We start from the raw sequence: 20,083 nt of genomic DNA, 5'->3' as shown, positions 1-20,083 counted from the left end.
CAACATCGCTGTTACAGTTTTCCTGATGAGATCTGCAGTTTGATACTGAAGCTCAATTAAAGAAAGACTGGAATAACTAAACTTTGTTAGAACTTTTCATTGCTTTTTTTCCTGCTTTTTTACGATGGCTTATTTCAGCATTTCTGAAAATGTAAATGGTACTGATGACTGTTGTGACGGCTGGTATTGCTTCCTACAGTCCTTTTGGAATTCAAACAATGGCAATGAATTACATTTCCTATTAAATACAAGCTGTTTCATCAGTAATACTTTTGTGCTTTTTCAGGTGACATTTCAGTGATTCATCTTTTTGTTTTACAAATCAGCTGACTTTGGTTGGGTCAGGAAGTTCTCCTTTTAACTCTGTGGGAGTAAAATAATGCTTTTTTTTTTTGCTCTCAAAAGTTGTGTTTCTTTTTTTTCTCTTTTCCTACTTCAGAGCAACAGAAAACCAGTGCAAGTCCTGCCATTATTGATCACACATAAGTATCAGTAGAGCCTGAGGGCAGTGGTTCCCATTCAATATCAAAATTAGCCTTAATATTTTCTGAATGTGGTTGAAATGCATTGTTCCAGTGGAATTTTCATTTAAGTCTATAGTCAGGCATTGTGGAGCTAAAGGAAAATGGAAGTCTACACTGTGTGTATCTTGTACCATTTTGCCCTTGTGATCTTTCCTTCAGAAATGCATACATAATAATCAGGCAAGGTCATACAAATTTAATGGATACTATTTATCCTGGATTTTGTCACTGGGACATTTGTCTGAGAATAAATCAGGTGTCATTACAAGTACACCAATGAGTGATCTGAAAGGTGTTCCTTCCCTTTCTTCTTTTGCACTGTAGTGAAAGCATTGTGAACCAAAGATAAAGGAATTTACCTTATCCCAAATTGTTCAGTTTCCTACAGAGGAATTTCCTTAATTCATAAAACAGCACATGAAATACGATGTGAATATCTCAGTACCAACAGTATAAAAGGACATGACAGAAGAAAGGAAATATTTGAAAACCAGCCACTTACTTGGTTATTTACCAGCTTCTAAGGCAGGTGTGCGTGTCATTGCTATTTGCAAACTCTACAGAAGAGACACAAAGGTGAAATGCTTGAGGCTGGCCACCATTCCTTACCTGTACCGTTCATTGCATGCACTGCAGTCGCTTGGAAATTGGGAACTGTTACTCCTTTCTTTTTTTAATTTGCTTTACCTTATTCATGGAACTTAAGAGGACCATATTAAATAACCTAGTCATATGCAGGGTGTAAGCTTTACATACCCATCTGTGATAAGTGAAAGAAAAGAAAGTACAGCTGCAGTCATTGGAGCAGAACTGTTATTCTGAGCCTTAGCTTTATACAAGATGTTTAATTGCATGAGAACATGAGTTACATTCCTCTTGAAATACCACACCTAGATATTACAAGAAAGACATGATGTTTTTTCAGTCTGTGTCTAAACAGCAGAATGTAAATTCATTTTCCAGGTGGTGAGTATGGGTGGGTGTCTTAGTTGTGTCCCAGCTCCATCTTGGGCTGATTCCAAACACACGCATCTATTCATGTTTCCTGGTTTCCATGTGAAGAAAATGAAAGCATGCTCTGACCAGGTGTTCAGTTTTCACAGCAGTAAGACCCCAAGGCATGCTGTGGGCCACGTCTACACTGTGATTTATATGTAACTTCCATTTACCAACTTTTCTGTTGCCTTCTTAACTTCCTTTAACTCTAGCTGCTACATTTAGGTACCTAAATAATGCTTTGATATACCTTAGTTCACCATTCATAGAAAGAATATACCCCTTTTATTACCTCTGTCTATTGCTTTGTTAGATTGTAGGGATTTTGGAATAGGAGCCCGGCATCAAAGGTGGTGAATCTGCTGCTAGCCACAACATCCAGTATGAGAGTGTCATAATTGTACTGTTGGAACACTTATAGGATATGGTACAGAGTTTTATCTCTAATTCAGGATGTCAGCTCACTGTGTTCTTTAAAGCACTTTTGTGAACGGAACAGAAAATGCTTTTCAGCAACTATAGGAATAGGAAAGATAAGCTGATAGTGCCTGTTGCTGTTATGCATTTTTGGAGGCTGGATCAAGGGGAGAGCCTGTTCTGTTTGCTTGTCCCTTGAAAGGTGCCAGTTGGGAGCTGAAGGCAGATGAAGAGATGTGAGTTGTTGCTGGCTATCAGGTCAGCAGTGCTGTCCTGTTGCAGTAGTCAGTTGGAGGACAGTCCTGCTGCGTTTCAAGTGCAGCATCAGCAAATAATCCAACTGTTGTGATTAACTGGAATCAATTGAAGGGGCCACGCCTCACCAGTTAGTAGTTACCTTTTTTTTTTCCTTTTTGGTGTGTGTGTGTGTGTGTAGGATGTATTGGTAAGAGAGATATACAAAGATCTGTAGGAGGGAACAATTGAGGATTCTGGCAGTAAACTGCTGTATTTGTCTTTGCATTTCTGGTGACTGCTTAGTAGGGCAAGGCATAAGCCATGCTGAGGGAAATGTTATCGAAGGAAATCCTCTTCTACCAGAGTTGTATTACCTCTTGTCCATATAGTGGAGCTTGTTAATCTGCTATTGTTCTTGCCAGTGGAACAGTGCTCGAAGTCATTTGTCACTCTTTTATTGCTCCTGGAGATTGCAAAACAGCAGGGTCTGTTTTCTTTCTCAGACAATGACATGTGTTTATGATGCTACATTGTAAGCTGCTTAGCAAACCTGGAAGGACAAAACAGAGCTGAAAAAAAAAGGATAAATCATAAGGGACTTGAGTGGTTCTTTAGTTCTGAACTTGAGACATAAATCATTGATCCAGATGAGTCTCTTGAGAGCCTTCCAAGCTGGAAAAGCCATGCAGTTACTTGCCTGAAAGTGCACAGGTCACAAAAGCAATTATATTTGTAAAGGTATGTTCGGATTGGTCATATTAGGTCCGGATGACTGCATCGGATCTAGATGTTCATTACAGGTGCTGAAGGAATTGCTCGTTTGGCTTCATTCCCACCAGTGAATCATGAGATCCAAGATGGCAAATACTGCTGTTGTTTTTTCCGATTTGGGGACCTCTTTAAGTGACAGCTAAGATCTGTGCCTCTGGCTCAGATGTTTATAACTAACTTACTGACCTCCTTTCCTCCATTGGTATTCCTAAGTGTAACTGATGTAAAGTTGCAAAGGGAAACATAAAGTCAAAAGCCTGGCCTTGAAGCTGTGTGTATGAGTTGTGGCTCAAATACTTGACAGAAGAATGGAAGAGGCTTGCCTGCTTCTTCCTGGAGCCCTGCCTCACATATGTCAGGTAATGGGATGGGGACTGGCGCTTTCATCAGGTGTATTATAAATAGAATTTGCATAATGCACTGGGTGGACTCTCAGCTGGTAGAAGTAGCCATAGTTAGATTGATTTCTGCAATTTTTTTTTCAGTTATGAACGTGGTTTGTGTCATTCCTGTTTTTGCTGTGTCCTAGTTGCAGCATGTGTGTTTGTATACAGCTTCATTCCATATTACAGGCTTAAGAAAAGCACAGCCAGCAAAGATCCATCTCTGTCTTCTCCAGAAGGTCCTCACCTGCTTGGGGCAGTCACATACATGCCTTCCCATTGCTTGGTGTCTCTGGATGGACCCCAGCTCATCTCATTTCTAGATGGCAGTTTTCCTGTTCAGTCACAGGTCTGTCAACTTGGTTCGTTTTGCTGACCCAGTCAGTGGGAGTTCAAGGAGTGAGACAGGATTTCACTCCATTTCTCTGTCCAATCTGTATTATGGAACACTCAGCACCCAAGTATGTGCACTTCATCAGCTCTGCTATTAATTAAATATGTTCCCAGGAGACATACATAGCCAGATGTGATTAAGCCACCAAAGTGCTTGGATTTGTGTGGATTGTGGATTTGAACTCTACAGTGTTTCCTGGGGCAAGGGAAGAAGTTGTTTTCTGTGTGTGTGTGTTTGGAAAGCCCATTTCTCAGGTTATTTTGGATTTGAACGTAACATTTTTCTCTAAAGACTTGGGATTCACATGCTGGGTACATAAATGCAAGGCATGAAATGGACATTTTAACTGCTATGAGCAGAGTATTCTGGAACAAACTAGCAGTCCATCTGGATAACCTGCTCATGTGATCTTTGGCAGTTACTGATGCGTGGCATTGTATCTTATTTGAATGTAGCTTACTCTGAAAAATGACTTTAAGTGAAGTTGGTATCGTGAAGTTCCATAGTTCAATGTATTCCCATACTCAGGCTTTATCAGTCTGAATACTTGTTTTTTGCACATCTGTTTCTGAAATAATCCTATATTCTTTTTAGCTCAGCCTCAACAAGAATTCTGTCATTGGAAGTTAGTGATTGTATGGACTATATACAAACCAAAATAAAATCTAGTTTTCACTGTCATAACTGTAGTCTCCACAAGGATTAGCTGGAGTAAAATTTGATTTACAACTGAGTCACTTGAACAAACGTAAATCTGATTATGCACAAAAAACAATGAAATGATGCCACTTTTATACAGTCACCTTTCAGGCCGTTATCAGAATATCTTCTTCGTATTAAAACAACTGTAGTTTTCTCAATTCCTTTTACCCAGGTATTGAGTGTAAATTGCTGGGTACCACTGAGTATATTCCAATATAATATTTGCTATACGAAGACTGAGGGCTGGCCAAAGCACAGATCCAGCTGCAGGGCTGTTAATCGGAAAACAGGCTAGCAAATGATTTCCTCAGGTTGCGGATGGTCTCAGCTTTTGCTTCATCTTCATTGGCATTTCCTCTCTGAGATGATTCAGATATGCTGAAGGTGTTTGTCAGGGACTGCGATTTGCTGAAATGGAAAACAGAGTTAAAACTCAGACTCAGCAGGAGAAGGTGCTTTTTTAGAGCTGTTTACTCTGATGCATTGTGCCTCATTGCAGAGATACTCCAGAAAAAAAAAAAAAAAGAAGCAAGGAGAATCTCCATATGCTAAGATATCCAGGAACTGGGAGAGTAGGAGATGGATGGTTCCAATATCACAGTCCAGAACTCTTAACTGTTTATGAAGGCATCTGATTAAAAACATACAATTGCCATTTGGTGCTACTCTTCCAACGAATACTGAAATCATGTAACTCTTAATACAGAAGAGTAGATTTATACTGAAGATCCCCTTTCTTTCACCAGCCACACCATGAATGGTGATCTTGTTTGGGACTGGACAAAGTGGTAGCTGTGTCCCACACAAAATATGCTGTTGCCTAGCCTCCTTGGCACGTCTGCTCTGCTGTGTGTGCAGCCTTTTGGTTGGCCCCACTGGGTGTACACCCACTAATGTTTTAATCCAAATCTAGTCTGTGCTTATGAAATAAATTTCCATTTTTTTTACTTTCAACTGTGCTTTGTCACTGAGTGGTTTCTCCTGTCCATAGTAGGAATTCAGCTCAAGGACTCTGAATTAAAGGTCCTGCAAGAGGTATAGTACAGAGACTGTATCCTTAGCATTTTGATCTGTTAGTCCTCTGCTCTCAGTTTGCCTTACTAATTGTTGACATGATCACTGAAAACGTGTTCCAGGACATCACTCTTCTGCTCTGTCTAAAAACTCTCTTTACAGTCCTAGCTTACATTATATCTCTGGTCTGTTTGTGTCAATTTTTCTTTGCATCCGGTTGGTCAACACCAAACATTTTATTGCAACACTCTCCTGCCCTGGTGGAGTCAGATATATTCCACCAAGGGTGGCAGAAAAGACTGCTACAATAATTCAGTGTTCCATCAGTGCTCTTAAACATATAGTCACCATCTGGAGTTCTGTTTATATATGAGTAGTGCCACAGAGGGCAACTGATGTAACCTACCTGAACTTGTGCAAGGCTTTTGATATGGTCCCTCACCGCATCCTTATTTCTAAATTGGAGAGAGATGAGTTTGAAGGGTAGACTATTCAGTGGATAAGGAATTGGTTGGAAGATCACAGTCAGAAAGCTGTGGCCAATGGTTGTATGTCCAGATGGAGGCCAGTGACAACTGGTGTTTCCCAGGGGTCCACCTTGGAACTTATTCTCTTTTACAAGTTTATCAGTGATGTAGGACAGTGACATAGGTGATGGAATCGAGTGCACCCTCAGCAAGTTCACAGCTGACACCAAGCTGAGTGGTGCAGTTATGTGGCAGAAGGTAGGAATGCCATCCAAAGGGACCTTGACAAGCTCAGAAGCTGGGCCCGTGTAAACCTAGTGAGGTTCAAGAAGGCCAAGTGCAAGGTGTTGCACTTGAGCTGGGGCAATCCCAGATATGTGTACAGACTGGGAGAAGAACTCCTCGAGAGTAGCCCTGCTGAAAAGGACTTGGTAGACGAAAAATTTAGCAAGAGCCAGCAGTGTATCCTTACAGCTTGGAAGGCCAACAGTGATATGGGCTGCATCAGCAGAGAGGAGGCCAGCAGGGAGATAGCCCCTCTCTGCTCTGCCCTCATGAGGCATCATCTGTAGTACTGCATGCAGATCTGAGGCCTCCAACTCAGGAAAGATGTGGAGATGTTGGAGAGGGTCCAGAGGAAGGCCACAGAGATGATCAGGGGGCTGACGCACTTCTCCTATAAGACAGGCTCAGGCAGCTGAGCTTGTTTAGCTTGGAAAAGAGAAAGCTATGGAGAGACATAATTGCAGCCTTCCAGTATTTAAAGGGAGATTATAAACAGGAGGGAAATCAACTTTTTACACAGGTAGATATTGATAGGACAAGGGGGAACATTTTTAAACTAAAGGAGGGGAGATTTAGGTTAGATGTAAGGGGGAAGTTTTTCACAGAGGGGGAAGTTTTTCACAGAGAGGGAAGTGAGACGCTGGCATAGGCTGCCCAGAGTAGCTGTGGATGCCTTGTGGAGGCACTCAAGGCCAGGTTGGATGAGGCCCTGGGTAACCTGATCTGGTACTTGATCTAGTGGTTGGCAACCCTGCCTACAGAGAAGGGGTTGGAGTTAGATGATCTTTGAGGTCCCTTCCAACCCAAGCCATTCTGTGATTCTATGATAATGTGCTGCTTAGTCTGTAAGGGCTACCTCCAGGATTACCTACCCTGCTGGAAAGGTAGTAGTGTATTGATAAGGTCGGGATAGAGCACACATTTAGCAATGAGCACATGAACAAGAGGATGAATGTGAAGTCTTAATAGATGTAAAGTACAACTGTTTCTTCCTGATAGCAGTTCATTGATGACCTGAGCTGTGCCTGGCATTTGTACCTCTGAAGTCTCTCACAGTTACCCAGGCCTTTGTCCCTGGGGACTGCTGCCTGACAACAGTTTTGCCTGACAAACTTTTTTTGAAAGCCTTATTTTAGTATCTGCAATTATCAGTGGTTTAACAGAGTACCTACTTCAGATGTGGGTGTGGGGTGGCTTGCTGCTTGGATGTTTCGGTGGGGCTCGGCTGGCTCGGAGCCCGACCTTGAGCAGGAGGTCTGGGCTGCTGTGGTGGGAACATGCCTGCCTTGGAAGCCTGGACTGGAGAGGATCCAGTTGCTGATCGGATTTGTTGTGGAGATCCAGGTGACCTTTGCTGCTGAGGTGAAGTGGACATGGGACTCTGAGGCTGCTGTCCTTGAGGAGAGAGCCTTTGCTGTGGAGGTGCATTTGTCCGTGGAGGCTGAGATGCCTGAGGCTGGCGTGGTCCACCTGGGAGGGTCGTGTAAATAATAAGCATGAGGAAGGTCATGTGGAAAACGAGCAAGTAGCATCTATATGGAGGGATGATATTTGCTAAGAGGAGACACTATTCAGAGCAGATTCGTGCAAAAGGATAAGGAAAATCCTATTTCACAAAAAAATAAAGTCTAGCACTGGTATCATACCCATGTCTCTAGAGCTTTTGTAGTCCATTTCTTTATTTCTTTAAAAATTAAAGAAGTTTTGCCACTCTACCCAAAGGAAATTGCTTCAATGTGCTGTACTTTTCCATGTAACTAATATTTCTTGTTCTTGGCAAGCACTTGCATTGGGAAGGAAGATTGGTTTGGGTCAACAGTTTCTTCACGGGGCCAACATTTTGATGCAAAACTGTACACCCTATCATTATCCATGGGTTTGTTCCAGCATTATCAGCAGCTGGCTTCAGCCATATTAGTAGTAGACCCTCAAAACGGAGTCTGAACTTGATTATTTTGGTCACTTTTGCTAATTGGAAACAAACTGCATGCAGCTCAATCCTAATCATTAAAGCCGTGAACAAAGACTAGGCTACCGAGGCAGCCTTGGCTTGGAGAAATTGCTGGATATGACATAGCAGTGTGAAAAGCTGGCAAAAGTTAATGTTGTGAGGCTGATTGGATCTCATATGTGGTCAAAGTGGGAACTGTGAGAAAAAAACATCACAGAGAATTGGAGGGGAATGCTGGGGACATTCAGGAAAGAAGTATCCTGCAAGGCCAATGATTCCTAAGTCATTATATCAGTAATACCATATTTGGTATTAGGAATGCAAAATTTTAGAAATAGCAAAACTGGAACTGATGAGGGAAAGGTAATTAGAGGCGTGATTTTATTTGAGAGGAGATTGCAAAGGGAGAAAGGGACAAAGGTGGCAAAAAAGGACGGTCTGGATGTGAATTGAATGCTTGTTGTGGTGTGAGGTACCTATGGAGCAGCCCCATTCCTCAACACCTCAGACTAATTCTGGACAGTAAACCAAACGTGTTGTTCTGGCCAAGCCACAAGTCAAGACTGCTTCTGCTGTCAAGAGAAGTTGAGGGTGTGCTCTTCCTTGGTGACCGGGCAATGTGTGTATAGATGGATCAAGGATCCTGGTGTCACCATCTTGGTATCTATTCCAGGTGTGACAGCACCTACATCTTCCTATGGCTTCTTTACACTTATAGCTGCTACAGCTTTGTGTAAACACGTATACAGTGTGCCCAAAACCCTGCTCCAATGCCACTTCATGTGGCAATGCTTTGCTGATCCAGACCCTAACAGCGTTATCAGCTGGATCTGTACTAGATTTTCAACTCACTTTCTGAGCTTCAGCAGAGTATTACAGTAGCTCCTTTAATGGCTCACAGAATCTGCAGCCTGCTCATCAGTGAATTGGAGCAATGAGTGAGACCTTTATCTTGAGAGCTTTTATTTGGAAAGCAAACTGATGTCTCACAGTCCGTGCGATCATAGGGTCCCCAAACAACTGTACCTTGGGGAGGAGGCCGTGGCTGAGACAGTTGTGCAAGCTGAGGTCCAGGCTGAATTTTCATTGTCTGAGGCTGAAGTTGCGGAGGCTAGAGGAAAAAAGAAGGGAAAAAAGCCATTCCTGTTAATACAGAATCCCCAGAGAGAAGTTGAGAGGTATTATAGGAACAATGGAATCCTGAAGTATTCCCTAAGTATACACACACAGCATCTGGCTGGTAAAATTTCAAGGGTGTGAAAGAGTTGAGTAATAAAGAGCGCATAAGTTGTTTGCTCACCAGGAATAACAGTGAAGTTAACGGTTTATAATGTTTTTTAGGCAATCAGGAATTGCCAAATTTATCAGGCCTGAGGGGTCTCTTTAGTCCCATTTTGGACAGTTGCCAGCACCAGGTGCTCCAAAGGAGAAAGGGGTGAACCACATAGAAACCTCTATGGAGTAATCATATATATACCCTAAGAGGTCTTATCTTGATTGCTAGTAAGTAAGGACCAGTGTAAACCATAAAACATGAAGCTTACTATCTGCTCCACAAAATCTTTGCAACAATTCCAGATAGTTTTTTAACACTGACACCCAGACCCTTTGAAATTTATTCCACTCTCAGCCTCACTACCTTCCAGACTTCTCAACTCCATTATTTGAGTTTGAGAATAGTTCTCACAACATACCTTTGCTAGGTCATTCATTATTTTGTAGACTTTTACTGCCCTCTCTCTGATTTATGCCCTTTCTAAAGCCAACTGGCTGAATCCCTTTGGTCCCTCCACGGGAATGTATCCAGGCTCCTAATCATTTTCATCACATACTTCTCTTCCTTGCTTTGCAATCCTTCCTGCAAATGCCAGAAGCAGGTCTGTTTGCATCATTGCAGATGAAGCACTATCTTGATTCTCTGTATACATCACCAGCTTATTACTTGTGCATCCAAATTCCTTGCTTCTCCCATGCCAACACAACCCTAGTCTGAGTAATGGTTTTCATTAGTCTGTTTGCTACAATGTCTTTCTCAAGTGGCACCGTTAGTGGGACTTGCAAGGTGTACCTACTATTTATATTCTCCCTCTCTTTACCCCCAGTTCAGCTTACTTTTCAGTCTCCGGCACAGTTTACTATTGTGGTGACTTAACATACACAGCTCTGTCAGAAGTTCTTCGCTACCATTCTTGGTTCTGACTAACCCAAATAAGTTGGTGCCATCTGCACTTTCTTCCCTCTCACTGTTTACTCTTTCTGACAGATATTTTAATAAATAGATTAAGCAACACAGAACTGTTGCACATAGAGCTTGGTCCAAGGTTAACAAAAGTCTGTGTAAGCCTATTGCCTAAAATTGTTTATGAAAGAACACGGGAAGTTGGAGACAGATAGACTGGTATGTGCCCGATTATTTACGTGGGGAACACAATGATAAAGGGGTTGTCGAAGATCCTGGAAGGTCAGGAGAATGAGCTAAGTGATTTTGGAAATGGGAAGAAATGTTTCATAGTTGGACGCAGTAAAATGAGTTTCAACTGACTAGCATAAATGTGATGTGGTTGCCAGCCCATCTTGTGCACTATTTATCTCAGACATGCCAAAAAGTGGTGGGGGAAAACAAAGAAAATTTTCCATTTCATAGCTTCTAGTGCTGCATAGCTTGAGGCATTAAAACTTGTCTTGATTTGGTGGAAGGGTACTGTCCTAATCCCATAGGACATCCTGATTAGACTGGCCAGAGAAAGGGAATCATATTGGCCTCTATAGCCTTTGCCTGCACCCAACCCAAGGCTTCTAAGAGATGAAGGCGGAACAGCATTTTGAGGCAGAGAGGTAAAGAGGTGAGGGCCACCCAAGGTCCTTCAGCCTCTGCAAAGAAAACAAAGAGGGGAAACAGTGGAAGTGAGGCAGAGCCACGAGAGAGCTGCAGCTGTAAACATAAAACTTCATATCATATGGTTGCCATGAAAAAAATGGTTGCTATTAACATCTTACAAGGTCAGGCTGGACCAGGCTCTGAGCAACTTGATCTACCTATAGGTGTACCTGCAATGGGGTTGGAATAGATGGCCTTTAAGTGTCCCTTCCAACCCAATGATTCTATGATTCTATGGAGTCCTGTGCTCAATCAACCCAATTAATAACTAGTTATTAATGTGACAGGACCATGTTTAGTATCCTTTAATTTCCACTTTGCTAACTATTTGCAAGATTTAAAATCTCTCCGATCTACGTCTTCATCAGAGGCCAGATTCTGTTCCACAGTGAAACTTCGCCTTTTAGTCCCTCTCTTTCCTTGCTTTCTTTAATAGCTCATCTGATACCTTGCCTTAGGCTTTGGGACAGTGTAGCTATATTATTTTGACTGACTTCCCGCTATCTATCACTTTATGAATATATTCTCAAATTGCTGATGGGCAAAGAATCAAAGGAAGACAAATGGATCATTTTTCTCCAGTAAAAAAAGATTGTGGTGAATGCTCTTAAGTCACAGTTCTGTTGGTTTATAAGTCTTCTGTATTAATTTTAAAATTAGTTATTGAGATAATTTTTAAGGTCTATGGCTTCCTTATGTACATATTTCTATATTACTCTTAAAGCCTTTTAAAATATAGATTTTGTATTATACATCAATCCTCTGGAGTAATAACTGTTTCTAATGAAATAGTGCTTTTTTGGCAGCTGATTCACTTCCTAAATTCGTTTCATTGGATGTAGCCAGCTGGATCAGAGGCTTAATAATTTTTAAAAATATCGATCATCATTAATTTAATCACTGAGTTTGCTCTCTGCTGTATCTTTCTTATCAGGAAAATCTATGTATAGTTTAAGAAGTTCTCCACTTCCAGCAATTACATTTAGTAGAGCCACATTCTGTCTGCGTTGTCTTCTTTTCCTCCCTTAATGCTGGATGATCCACAGAGCTTAGCAATCTTTTGGCAGGGTTCCATCTTCTGATGAACTCAGAGAAATTGCTTCATTCTTCCTTCTATCTGATCTTCAGAATAAAATTCCATCCCTTTGCAGTTTCCTTTTGTTACCTGCATGATTGTATGCAAATATGACATTTGCAAACGCCATACTTCCAAATCTGGAAGATTTTTTTGTCCGTTTTCAGTGTCTCCTTCTACTTTGCCATTAGGTCTAGGAGTTTATTTCTTGCATTCCTCATTCAGGAGCAGATCAGCAGTGTATATATGCATTCAGGAAAACAATGTTCTCTTAAATAACATCCATAAAGAGTGCTTATAATACTAGGGAGATTTTTCTTAGCTTCTTAATTTTACTAAAATTACCTTTTCTATATGTCTGTGCCATATAGTTACTTTTTGATACCACATCTGTTCTTGGGACATCAAGCCTAGTACTACGCATTCACTTCCCCAGTTTGTATCTGGGTGATTCAGAAGGCTAGGTCATAGAAACATAAAATCACAGAATCATAGAATCATGGAATGGTCAAGCTGCTCTTTCCTATTGCACTGGATTTTGCAGTTCCCAGAAGAAGTTACCTGAAAGGACAGTCAACTTTCTCTGACATATTGTTCTACTATGTTACTGGACTTGCTTTTCAATAGCTGTAGTCTCACTTCAATAAAACTTTTTGCTTCTTCCATTTCTTATTTCAGTTTCTTATTTCTTACTTTTTCTTGATCCAGAAACTTGTACAGATAGCCACAATAATGTGTAGATATTCTATGCATACACACTGGATATCCAAGAATTAATATTTCTGTGTATTCAATACTGCTCACCTTGTATTAAGAATTGGTTGGGGTTTTTTTTGATTCTGTGGAAGTCTACAACTGTAGCTCCAGTTCTGCATCTCACTTGCCTTGCATTCTGTCAATTTTTAACCATGTGTTATGACATTATGGTGGCAATTGTAGTTTGTACAGTTTCTGCAGGTACTGTTCCCAGGTCTTTTTCTATAGTAAAACAGTAGTTAAAACATTTGTGATTTTAATTTTCTTGATCTTGTGTACAGATTATTTGTAGGGTAGGTTGTATTCTTGATGAGGATTCTTATTTAAATATTCTATTTGACATCTTATCCTTCCAAGACCATTTGTTTTGTTTTTGTTTTAGCCCTATTTTAGGTCTGTTGTAATCCAATCCAGTCTTGTACCAGTATATCACAGACATAGACAACAGATGCATCTGTCCATTTTCTTCTCAGTTTCTGCAGGCCTCCCCTTTGCTCTTCATTTATACACTCTATATCCTTGTTATTTCAGATGGCATTTGTTGATTCCATTTTGGCCAGAGTAAATCCTATCCCATCTGTATCACTTTCCCTATCCCAAACCATTTTTAGTGTCTATTAAATGTTTACCCTCTCCACTCTAGCTAAAATCTGTTTTGGAGTTACTCTGAGTACACTGCATGTTGGGACCTGGTCTAGAAGGAAGTGAGCTGTTGTATGACAGAGACAGAAAGCTATAGAATCCAGTATGTTGCAATCAGTGTTATCCCTTATCCTGCTTACTCTTCCCATTCTTTCTTTCGTACAGTTTTTGTTGTCCTCAACACTTTGTTCTTGGCTCCCTGCTAGATGCTGCAAGAAGTGTAGCACATACACCTTTAGATTGAATATGCCATGAGGCACACTAAATGCTACAATGACATGTTCTTATATGGATTCAGCAGTAGTCAAGCCTCCTACTGATGAAGGGGGAAAGTCATCCCCAAAGAAACAATGCTGCAGTGAGAAATGAAAGAAGTCTTGATGGAAATCCCCATTCTCCTGTTTGCATCAGGGATGCAAAAACAGGAGTGAAGCCTATCCTGAGGACTGGGTATTGGATGGAGGTGAAGCAGAGAGTTGCAAGCACCTCTAAAAATATTGTCTTCAATAAAAATTGGGATTTAATTTAGCAAGCCAGAATGCCCTCAGTACTACTGTGATACTACAGCTATGCAGAAAGGGAGGAAGGGAGAGCAAACCATTTCTTAGGGGCTTGCAATGCAAGCTGTCTGCAAGGGACTTCTTTGGAAGGGCAAGCAGGGGTCAGTCTATCCAACACACTCTCATGTGGGACTGTTCAACTCTATGAGACTTCTGATTACCTCACACATACAGGAAGAAGAGGGAACAAAAGAGTTTGAGGAAACATCTTGACCAAAAGGTCTCTATTCTCTCATACCCAAGGTCTCAGTGGTGACGGGGTAGATCCAGCAGTGCTGACAAGCTGAGTCATTTTGGAAACAACCAGATCGGCTATCAGCTGTCTGTCCTCTTCCACATGCTCCCCAATCAGGGGCATCGAGCTGTCCATTACCTGCCAAGAGAGAGAAAAGCAGCAGTTAATAAGGAGAGTTCCTGGTGGCGGATGCATGTTTCAGATCACCTATCACACTAATATGCTTCATGTCCCTGACATTCTTACAAACACCTCTAGTAATCGATCCCCTCCACGCTAAAGCATATTTGGTTGGGATTTCACTTTGGTGTTTTTGGAAATGACGTGTACTTCATAGAATTGTTTGAATTGGAAGGGACCCTTGAGAGCCATCTGGTCCAATTCCCCTGCAATGAACAGGGACACCCACAGCTTGATCAGGGTGCTCAGAGCCCCTCCACACTGACCTTGGATGTCTCCAGGGATGGGGCATCCATGACATCTCTGAGCAACCTGTGCCAGTGCCTTCCAGTGCTTCCACAACACCCCATCTTCCACCCCTTAACAATCTGAAAGCCAAGCCAAGTCTTCTGGTGTCTGAAGGCTTTCTAAATCAAGTAAACACAAACTTGCTTTTTCACATCTCCTGAGGAGATGACTCTCATGGACTTTCACTGACATCGTGCCACAGCATTTGGGGGAGACATTGCAGCAGAAAGGGCCACATGCAGGCACAGGAGAATGGAAACACAGTGTACTGAAGTCTGAGGAGATGAAGGCAACAGGTGCTGGCAGAAATCAGGAAACATTTGGGATTAATAAACACAAAACACTGCACCCTGAGAGGAGAAATAAACTCCACAGATACATAATGAATAGAACATTACCAAAATGATGGCATCTAATGCAGAAAAATAAACTTATTCTTTGCCTTTCTTCTTGATATTATCATGACACAACTGCTTCCCAACAAGTACTAGAACTGTGCTGGAGAAAGCTGGCATGTGAAACTGTGGATATGGGGTAAAGAGAGCTGTCAAAAGGTCTTTGAGGTAAAAAATGGTCTGACAACAACAATAAAACAATGAAACACAGCAACCCCTCAGGTGCATAGCAGCCCTAAACATCATTTTCTGCAGTTCATTCTAAATCTGTTTAGAATGTTCTTCACAAACATTAGCTAAATCCCACAGGAAGAGCTGCGCTACGATGAAGTTAAGATTCAGTTGGATTAAATATAGTTGTACCCAAATATCAGAGTTGGAAGAGTTTATTTTGTTTCTGCTTTTATTTTTAAACCAAATGTTAAGAACCTTGGAAATGCAGAGTTAAAGGTTGTTTTGCTCCAGAAAGGCACTGACACATGCTCAGATAACAACTGGATGTGCAATCCACGTTGGCAAGGCTGCAAGGCTGTGAGTAAAATGGGAGGTTTTACACTTTTTTTTTTTTTTTTTTTTTTTTTTTAAGTTAAACTAGGGAAAATCAGTTAGATGAATTTGAATGTTGATGCTAGCCATTTCTTGTGAAAAAGCTATTAATTTGCATTCATTTCTATTGGTGGCTCATGCAAACTCTAGAGAAGCTGCCTAGGAGATTTAAAGTGGGAGTTTGTATGAAGTTGGCATTTATATCCCTGGCTACTCGACCCTGAGTGTGAAAGAAGGAAGGCAGAAGATCTGATAAAAATGCTCAGCTCAGTACACAAAGTGACTTTTCTTTCCACTGTCAGTCTGTTTCTCTGCAAAAAGGGGAGATAGGAAAATATGTCTCCCTAGCAGTGTAAAATCCACGATGGCAGGGAATGGCCAGCATGCCCCTGTGCCTCACTGCTCCTGGGAGCCCTCCAGCAGGTTTCTCTGCAGCTTTCCTCCCCCCAACTCCCTCATTAAAAGCATTCCCGTCTCGTTTGGCGGCTGCAGTTCATACGTGCGAAAAAAGATCTCAGGTCCATGCGAGGCACCGTTCGAGGGCCCCATCTGACCACTAGATGGTGCCATTAGTCTGCTGACAGACCAACCTAACCCTAACCCTCCCAATGATAAAATTCAGTTTGAAACAACCAACTCAAATAAAACTCCTAATTTCCCCACGTTGAGAACGCTTTTCCCTATTTCTGTGGCAGCAGTGGCTGGAGCAGAAGGGGAAGTTGCTATTTTATAAAGCAGAAGTAGTAGGGGAATGAACCCTGGAGCAGGTCCCACCTGAACCGGAGAATCACAGAATCATAAGGGCTGGAAAAGACCTCTAAGATCACCTAGTAAAACCACCAACCCATCCCCACCATGCCCACTAAGGGTGCACTCAATCACCTTGTTCAGGTCATCATTAAATATATGGAATAAGACAGGCCCCAGTACCGACCCCCAGAGAACACCACTCATGACCGGTCACCAGCTGGGTTTAACTCCATTCACCAACACAATCTGGGCCTGGCAATCCAGTTCTTTACCCAGTGGAGAGTAAGACCTGTGCAAGCCACTGGCTGCCAGCTTCTCCAGGAGAATGCTGTGGGAGACAGAGCTAAAGGCTTTACTAAAGTCTAGGTATAGCACATCCACAGCCTTTTCCTTATCCACTAGGAGCGTCACCTAATCATAGAAGGAGATCAGGTTGGTTATCAGGAAGATTCACCAGGGATCAGGGCACCTGCAGTGTGTGTGGTGTCTGGCAGGGGAGCATGAGCTGGAGCAGGCTGCCAATGTGGGGGTGAGCAGTCACACACATAGGAAAAAGCCAGTGCCAAAATAAACAAACTGGAAGGTTTTCCAAAGAGGTGGTGGAATCACCATCCCTGGAGGTGGTCAAGAGCTGTATGGATGTGGCACTGAGAGTCATGGTTAGTGGACATGGTGGGGATGAGCTGACGGTTGGACTAGGTGATCTTGGTGATCTCTTCCAACCTTAATGTTTCTATGATTCTATCAATATCAGAATCACAGATAGATTGCACTCATGCTGAGGAAAACAAAGAGCAGCTGAGCAAAATAAGAAGATGTTGACACATATGGTCCTGGCCTTCACAGCTGCCCAAGGTCAGTGGCTGCTCCTGAGGCAGGGGCTGCTGCCTGATAAGGCATGTAGGGCAAATAAGAGGCTGCGGAAAACCCCATCCTACTTCCCCTCCTGCCCCTCTATGATGCTGAGGCCTAGAGGATGGCCATCCTCTTCTGTGCTCTGGTGTGCAAGAGTGGAGTGTTAGGGGATTTTTTAGGGAAGGAAGGAAGGACACATGATTAAGCATTTCAAAAGAACTGATAAGGTGGTGGTGAAGGGATGAGTAGGGCCAGCAGGGAGCATGTCTTTGAAAACACAGCTTGGCTTCAGGGCAGGTAGGGCTTCCAGGAGGAAGAATACATCGAGTGGATCATTTTACTTGTTTCTCACTTTCTCCATATTTGTCAATACAGCAGAGATGTAGAAAAGGGTTAGACTGCCAAAAAAGGAAGGGGGAGAGACCGTACATACTGCTGAGCTCTTTTGAGAACCTGGCTGCTAACAGCGGTACCTAACCTGTGCTATTTTGAGGGTTTGGCCTTTGGAATGTTCATGCTGAATATTCTTTTAAAATGATAAAGTTCTTTAAATCAGAGAAAAAGGAAGAATCAGCGTTTGCCATCATATTCACAGCCGTGAAACTTTGAAGAAATCAGTAGATTTTGCATGAAAATGGAACTTATGGAACCACAGAATCATTAAGGCTGGAAAAGACCACTAAGAGCATCTAGTCCAACTGTCAGTCCATTCACACCATGCCCACTGACCACGTGTGTTGTTGCTTTAAAGGGCAGAAGGGCAATAGGTCCTGGTATCTGCCACAGGAAAGGAAATGAAGGTGAAGTTCAAATGGCAGCAAATACTATGAGTAAAAGATTATTCTTATCCTCTGCTGATAATTCATCTCTTTTAATCTGATTCTGTTTGCAATAAACCACTGTGATAAATTGCATTTCATAGACTTGCTTATCACTGCTTCTGCAATTCTTTCCTAGAGAACAGCTTTGCACTGTGAAAATTAATTACTGCCTGCAATTGCATTGTGCAAATTCCGTATTTGTTCAGGCCATTTAGGCATGCTTTCATGTAACATGTCACAGCATACTGTTCCTTCTCACTAAGAAAAATACAACTGTCGCACTGTCAAAAAACTTCTTTTTTTTCCCCCACTATCAAAAGAAAAAAGCAAAATAAAGGATCAGTTTCAGACCAAGAAAAGTACCCCAGGAAATAGGCTGGAGGCAATTAATTACTTGTCAACATCTCTCTCAGATCTGCATAAAGTAGAAAAGATGCCTGTTTGGCTTTGTTCTGCTATTTGTATTGCATTGCTTTACTCCGTTCCCAACAGAGTCCGTCAGCCTGGCATCTGAATGCCTGCTGGTGTTGGTACATCGGAGCTGCTCAATCAGGTTTTCTGGTGGGATAATTCAGCATGACCCATCTGAAGTTAATGTGTGTCTTCTAATTTGTGCTGTATTAGATCTGTTGCTTTTTACCTTGGACTTGGAGAGAGGGGAGTGTTAGTGTGCATTTCTCTGTGTGTGGTGATGGCTGTCAGCGGGTGGCTGTGCTTTTCATGCAGTCACTCACAGACACAGACAGATGTGAAAAACCAGAGGTATATCCAGGCAGAGGCGTATAATCCTTAAGCACAGAATTATCCATGTGTGCACGTACATAGGCTTATGTGCAGGAATAGATGCGAGGATATGAAAACCACATCTCACATCTGACCATGTATGGACACAGTCCAAATGTCCTTATGCTTGTTTTTAGCAAGACTGCTTTTTTTACTCTTCCTTTCTCAGCTACACGAGCATAGAGATATACAAGTGCAGAGCAGGGAGGCAGTTTGTTCTGGGGGATGCTCCTCTAGGTGCTGATGAATTGCACACAGGAGCAGACTCATTACTACAGCAAAGACAGAGGCTCGCCAGCATTTCATTGCTGGCAACGGTGCTTGGATCACATGCCCTTTGACAGGTCGCTGCTCCCTGGAGAGCAGATACATAATGCTGGAATGTGCAGTCGCTGGAGGGCTCATGTGGTTCTCATCAGCATCCCAACCCTCAGCGGGTGGGACTGCTCTCCCACACATATCTTTCCAGTGTGTCAGCACCCCTTCATGAAGCCGTAGGCTGGCTCTGCTCATCTTCCTCAGCTGGCCTGTGTTGGCGGAGTTTACAGCAGGTCAGATGCTGTGCCTCCTTGAATCACATACTGACAGAGGCACTTGCTTACTTGCCACATTTTCTCTCCCCCAGGGCATCTCTTAGGTTTCCACTTGGATTTTCTGGCCAGTTTTTTCCCTCCCTGCCCTGTTCAAATGACCTGAGCATCCTGTATGCCCGTTCTCATCTCTGCCTCTGGTCTGCTGAGGAGCACACTGATCCTTAGCTCCCAGAGCCACAGGTTCTGCAATTAATGGGGCTCTGAACACAGATGTCTGTAGACCATGCTGCCCATTGTATTTCTGTAAGGCTCTGCCTTGCTGGTTATTCTAGTGAATGCTGTCCAGGCAAAAAAATCTTAGAAAATGCACTCATTTTTTAATTAACTTGTTCCTGTTGCTTATGGACCTTTATGCTACACTCTCACCATTTATTCTACTCTCTTAAATCATAGAGTTATAGAGTCATTTAGGTTGGAAAAGACCACAAGGAACATCTAGTCCAACCAAATAAGATGCAGCTAGGAGTTCTATTATTTGAGTTCCCTTTAAAGTGATTGGAGAAAGACATGTTCCTTTAGAAACAGATTTTTAGTGAACTGAATCACCTCCTGGACCTGAACTGGGGGGTAATGGGTGGAGGGTAA

General features: G+C 42.3%; 1 protein-coding gene across 3 annotated transcripts in view; it reads right to left on the bottom strand.

Annotated features, from left to right (window-relative positions):
* Positions 1 to 176: 176 nt before the first annotated feature.
* SYN3 (synapsin III) overlaps positions 177 to 20,083 on the bottom strand; it is a 235,705-nt gene continuing 215,798 nt past the window's right edge. For all 3 annotated transcript variants that reach the window (XM_090143143.1, XM_090143151.1, XM_031600069.2), the window contains 4 exons: positions 14,291 to 14,425; positions 9,168 to 9,252; positions 7,363 to 7,660; positions 177 to 4,832 (listed from right to left, as the gene is read on the bottom strand). In XM_090143143.1, coding sequence (XP_089999269.1) covers positions 4,700 to 4,832; positions 7,363 to 7,660; positions 9,168 to 9,252; positions 14,291 to 14,425 — 651 coding nt within the window. In that variant the 3' untranslated portion in view covers positions 177 to 4,699. The remainder of the gene's footprint in view (positions 4,833 to 7,362; positions 7,661 to 9,167; positions 9,253 to 14,290; positions 14,426 to 20,083) is intronic.

This window comes from Phasianus colchicus, chromosome 1 (assembly GCF_987193195.1).
Source record: "Phasianus colchicus chromosome 1, bPhaCol1.hap1.1, whole genome shotgun sequence".
Classification (NCBI taxonomy): Eukaryota; Metazoa; Chordata; class Aves; order Galliformes; family Phasianidae; genus Phasianus; species Phasianus colchicus.
Note: the sequence above shows the minus strand (reverse complement) of the source record. Positions and strands in the feature narration are given on the sequence as shown.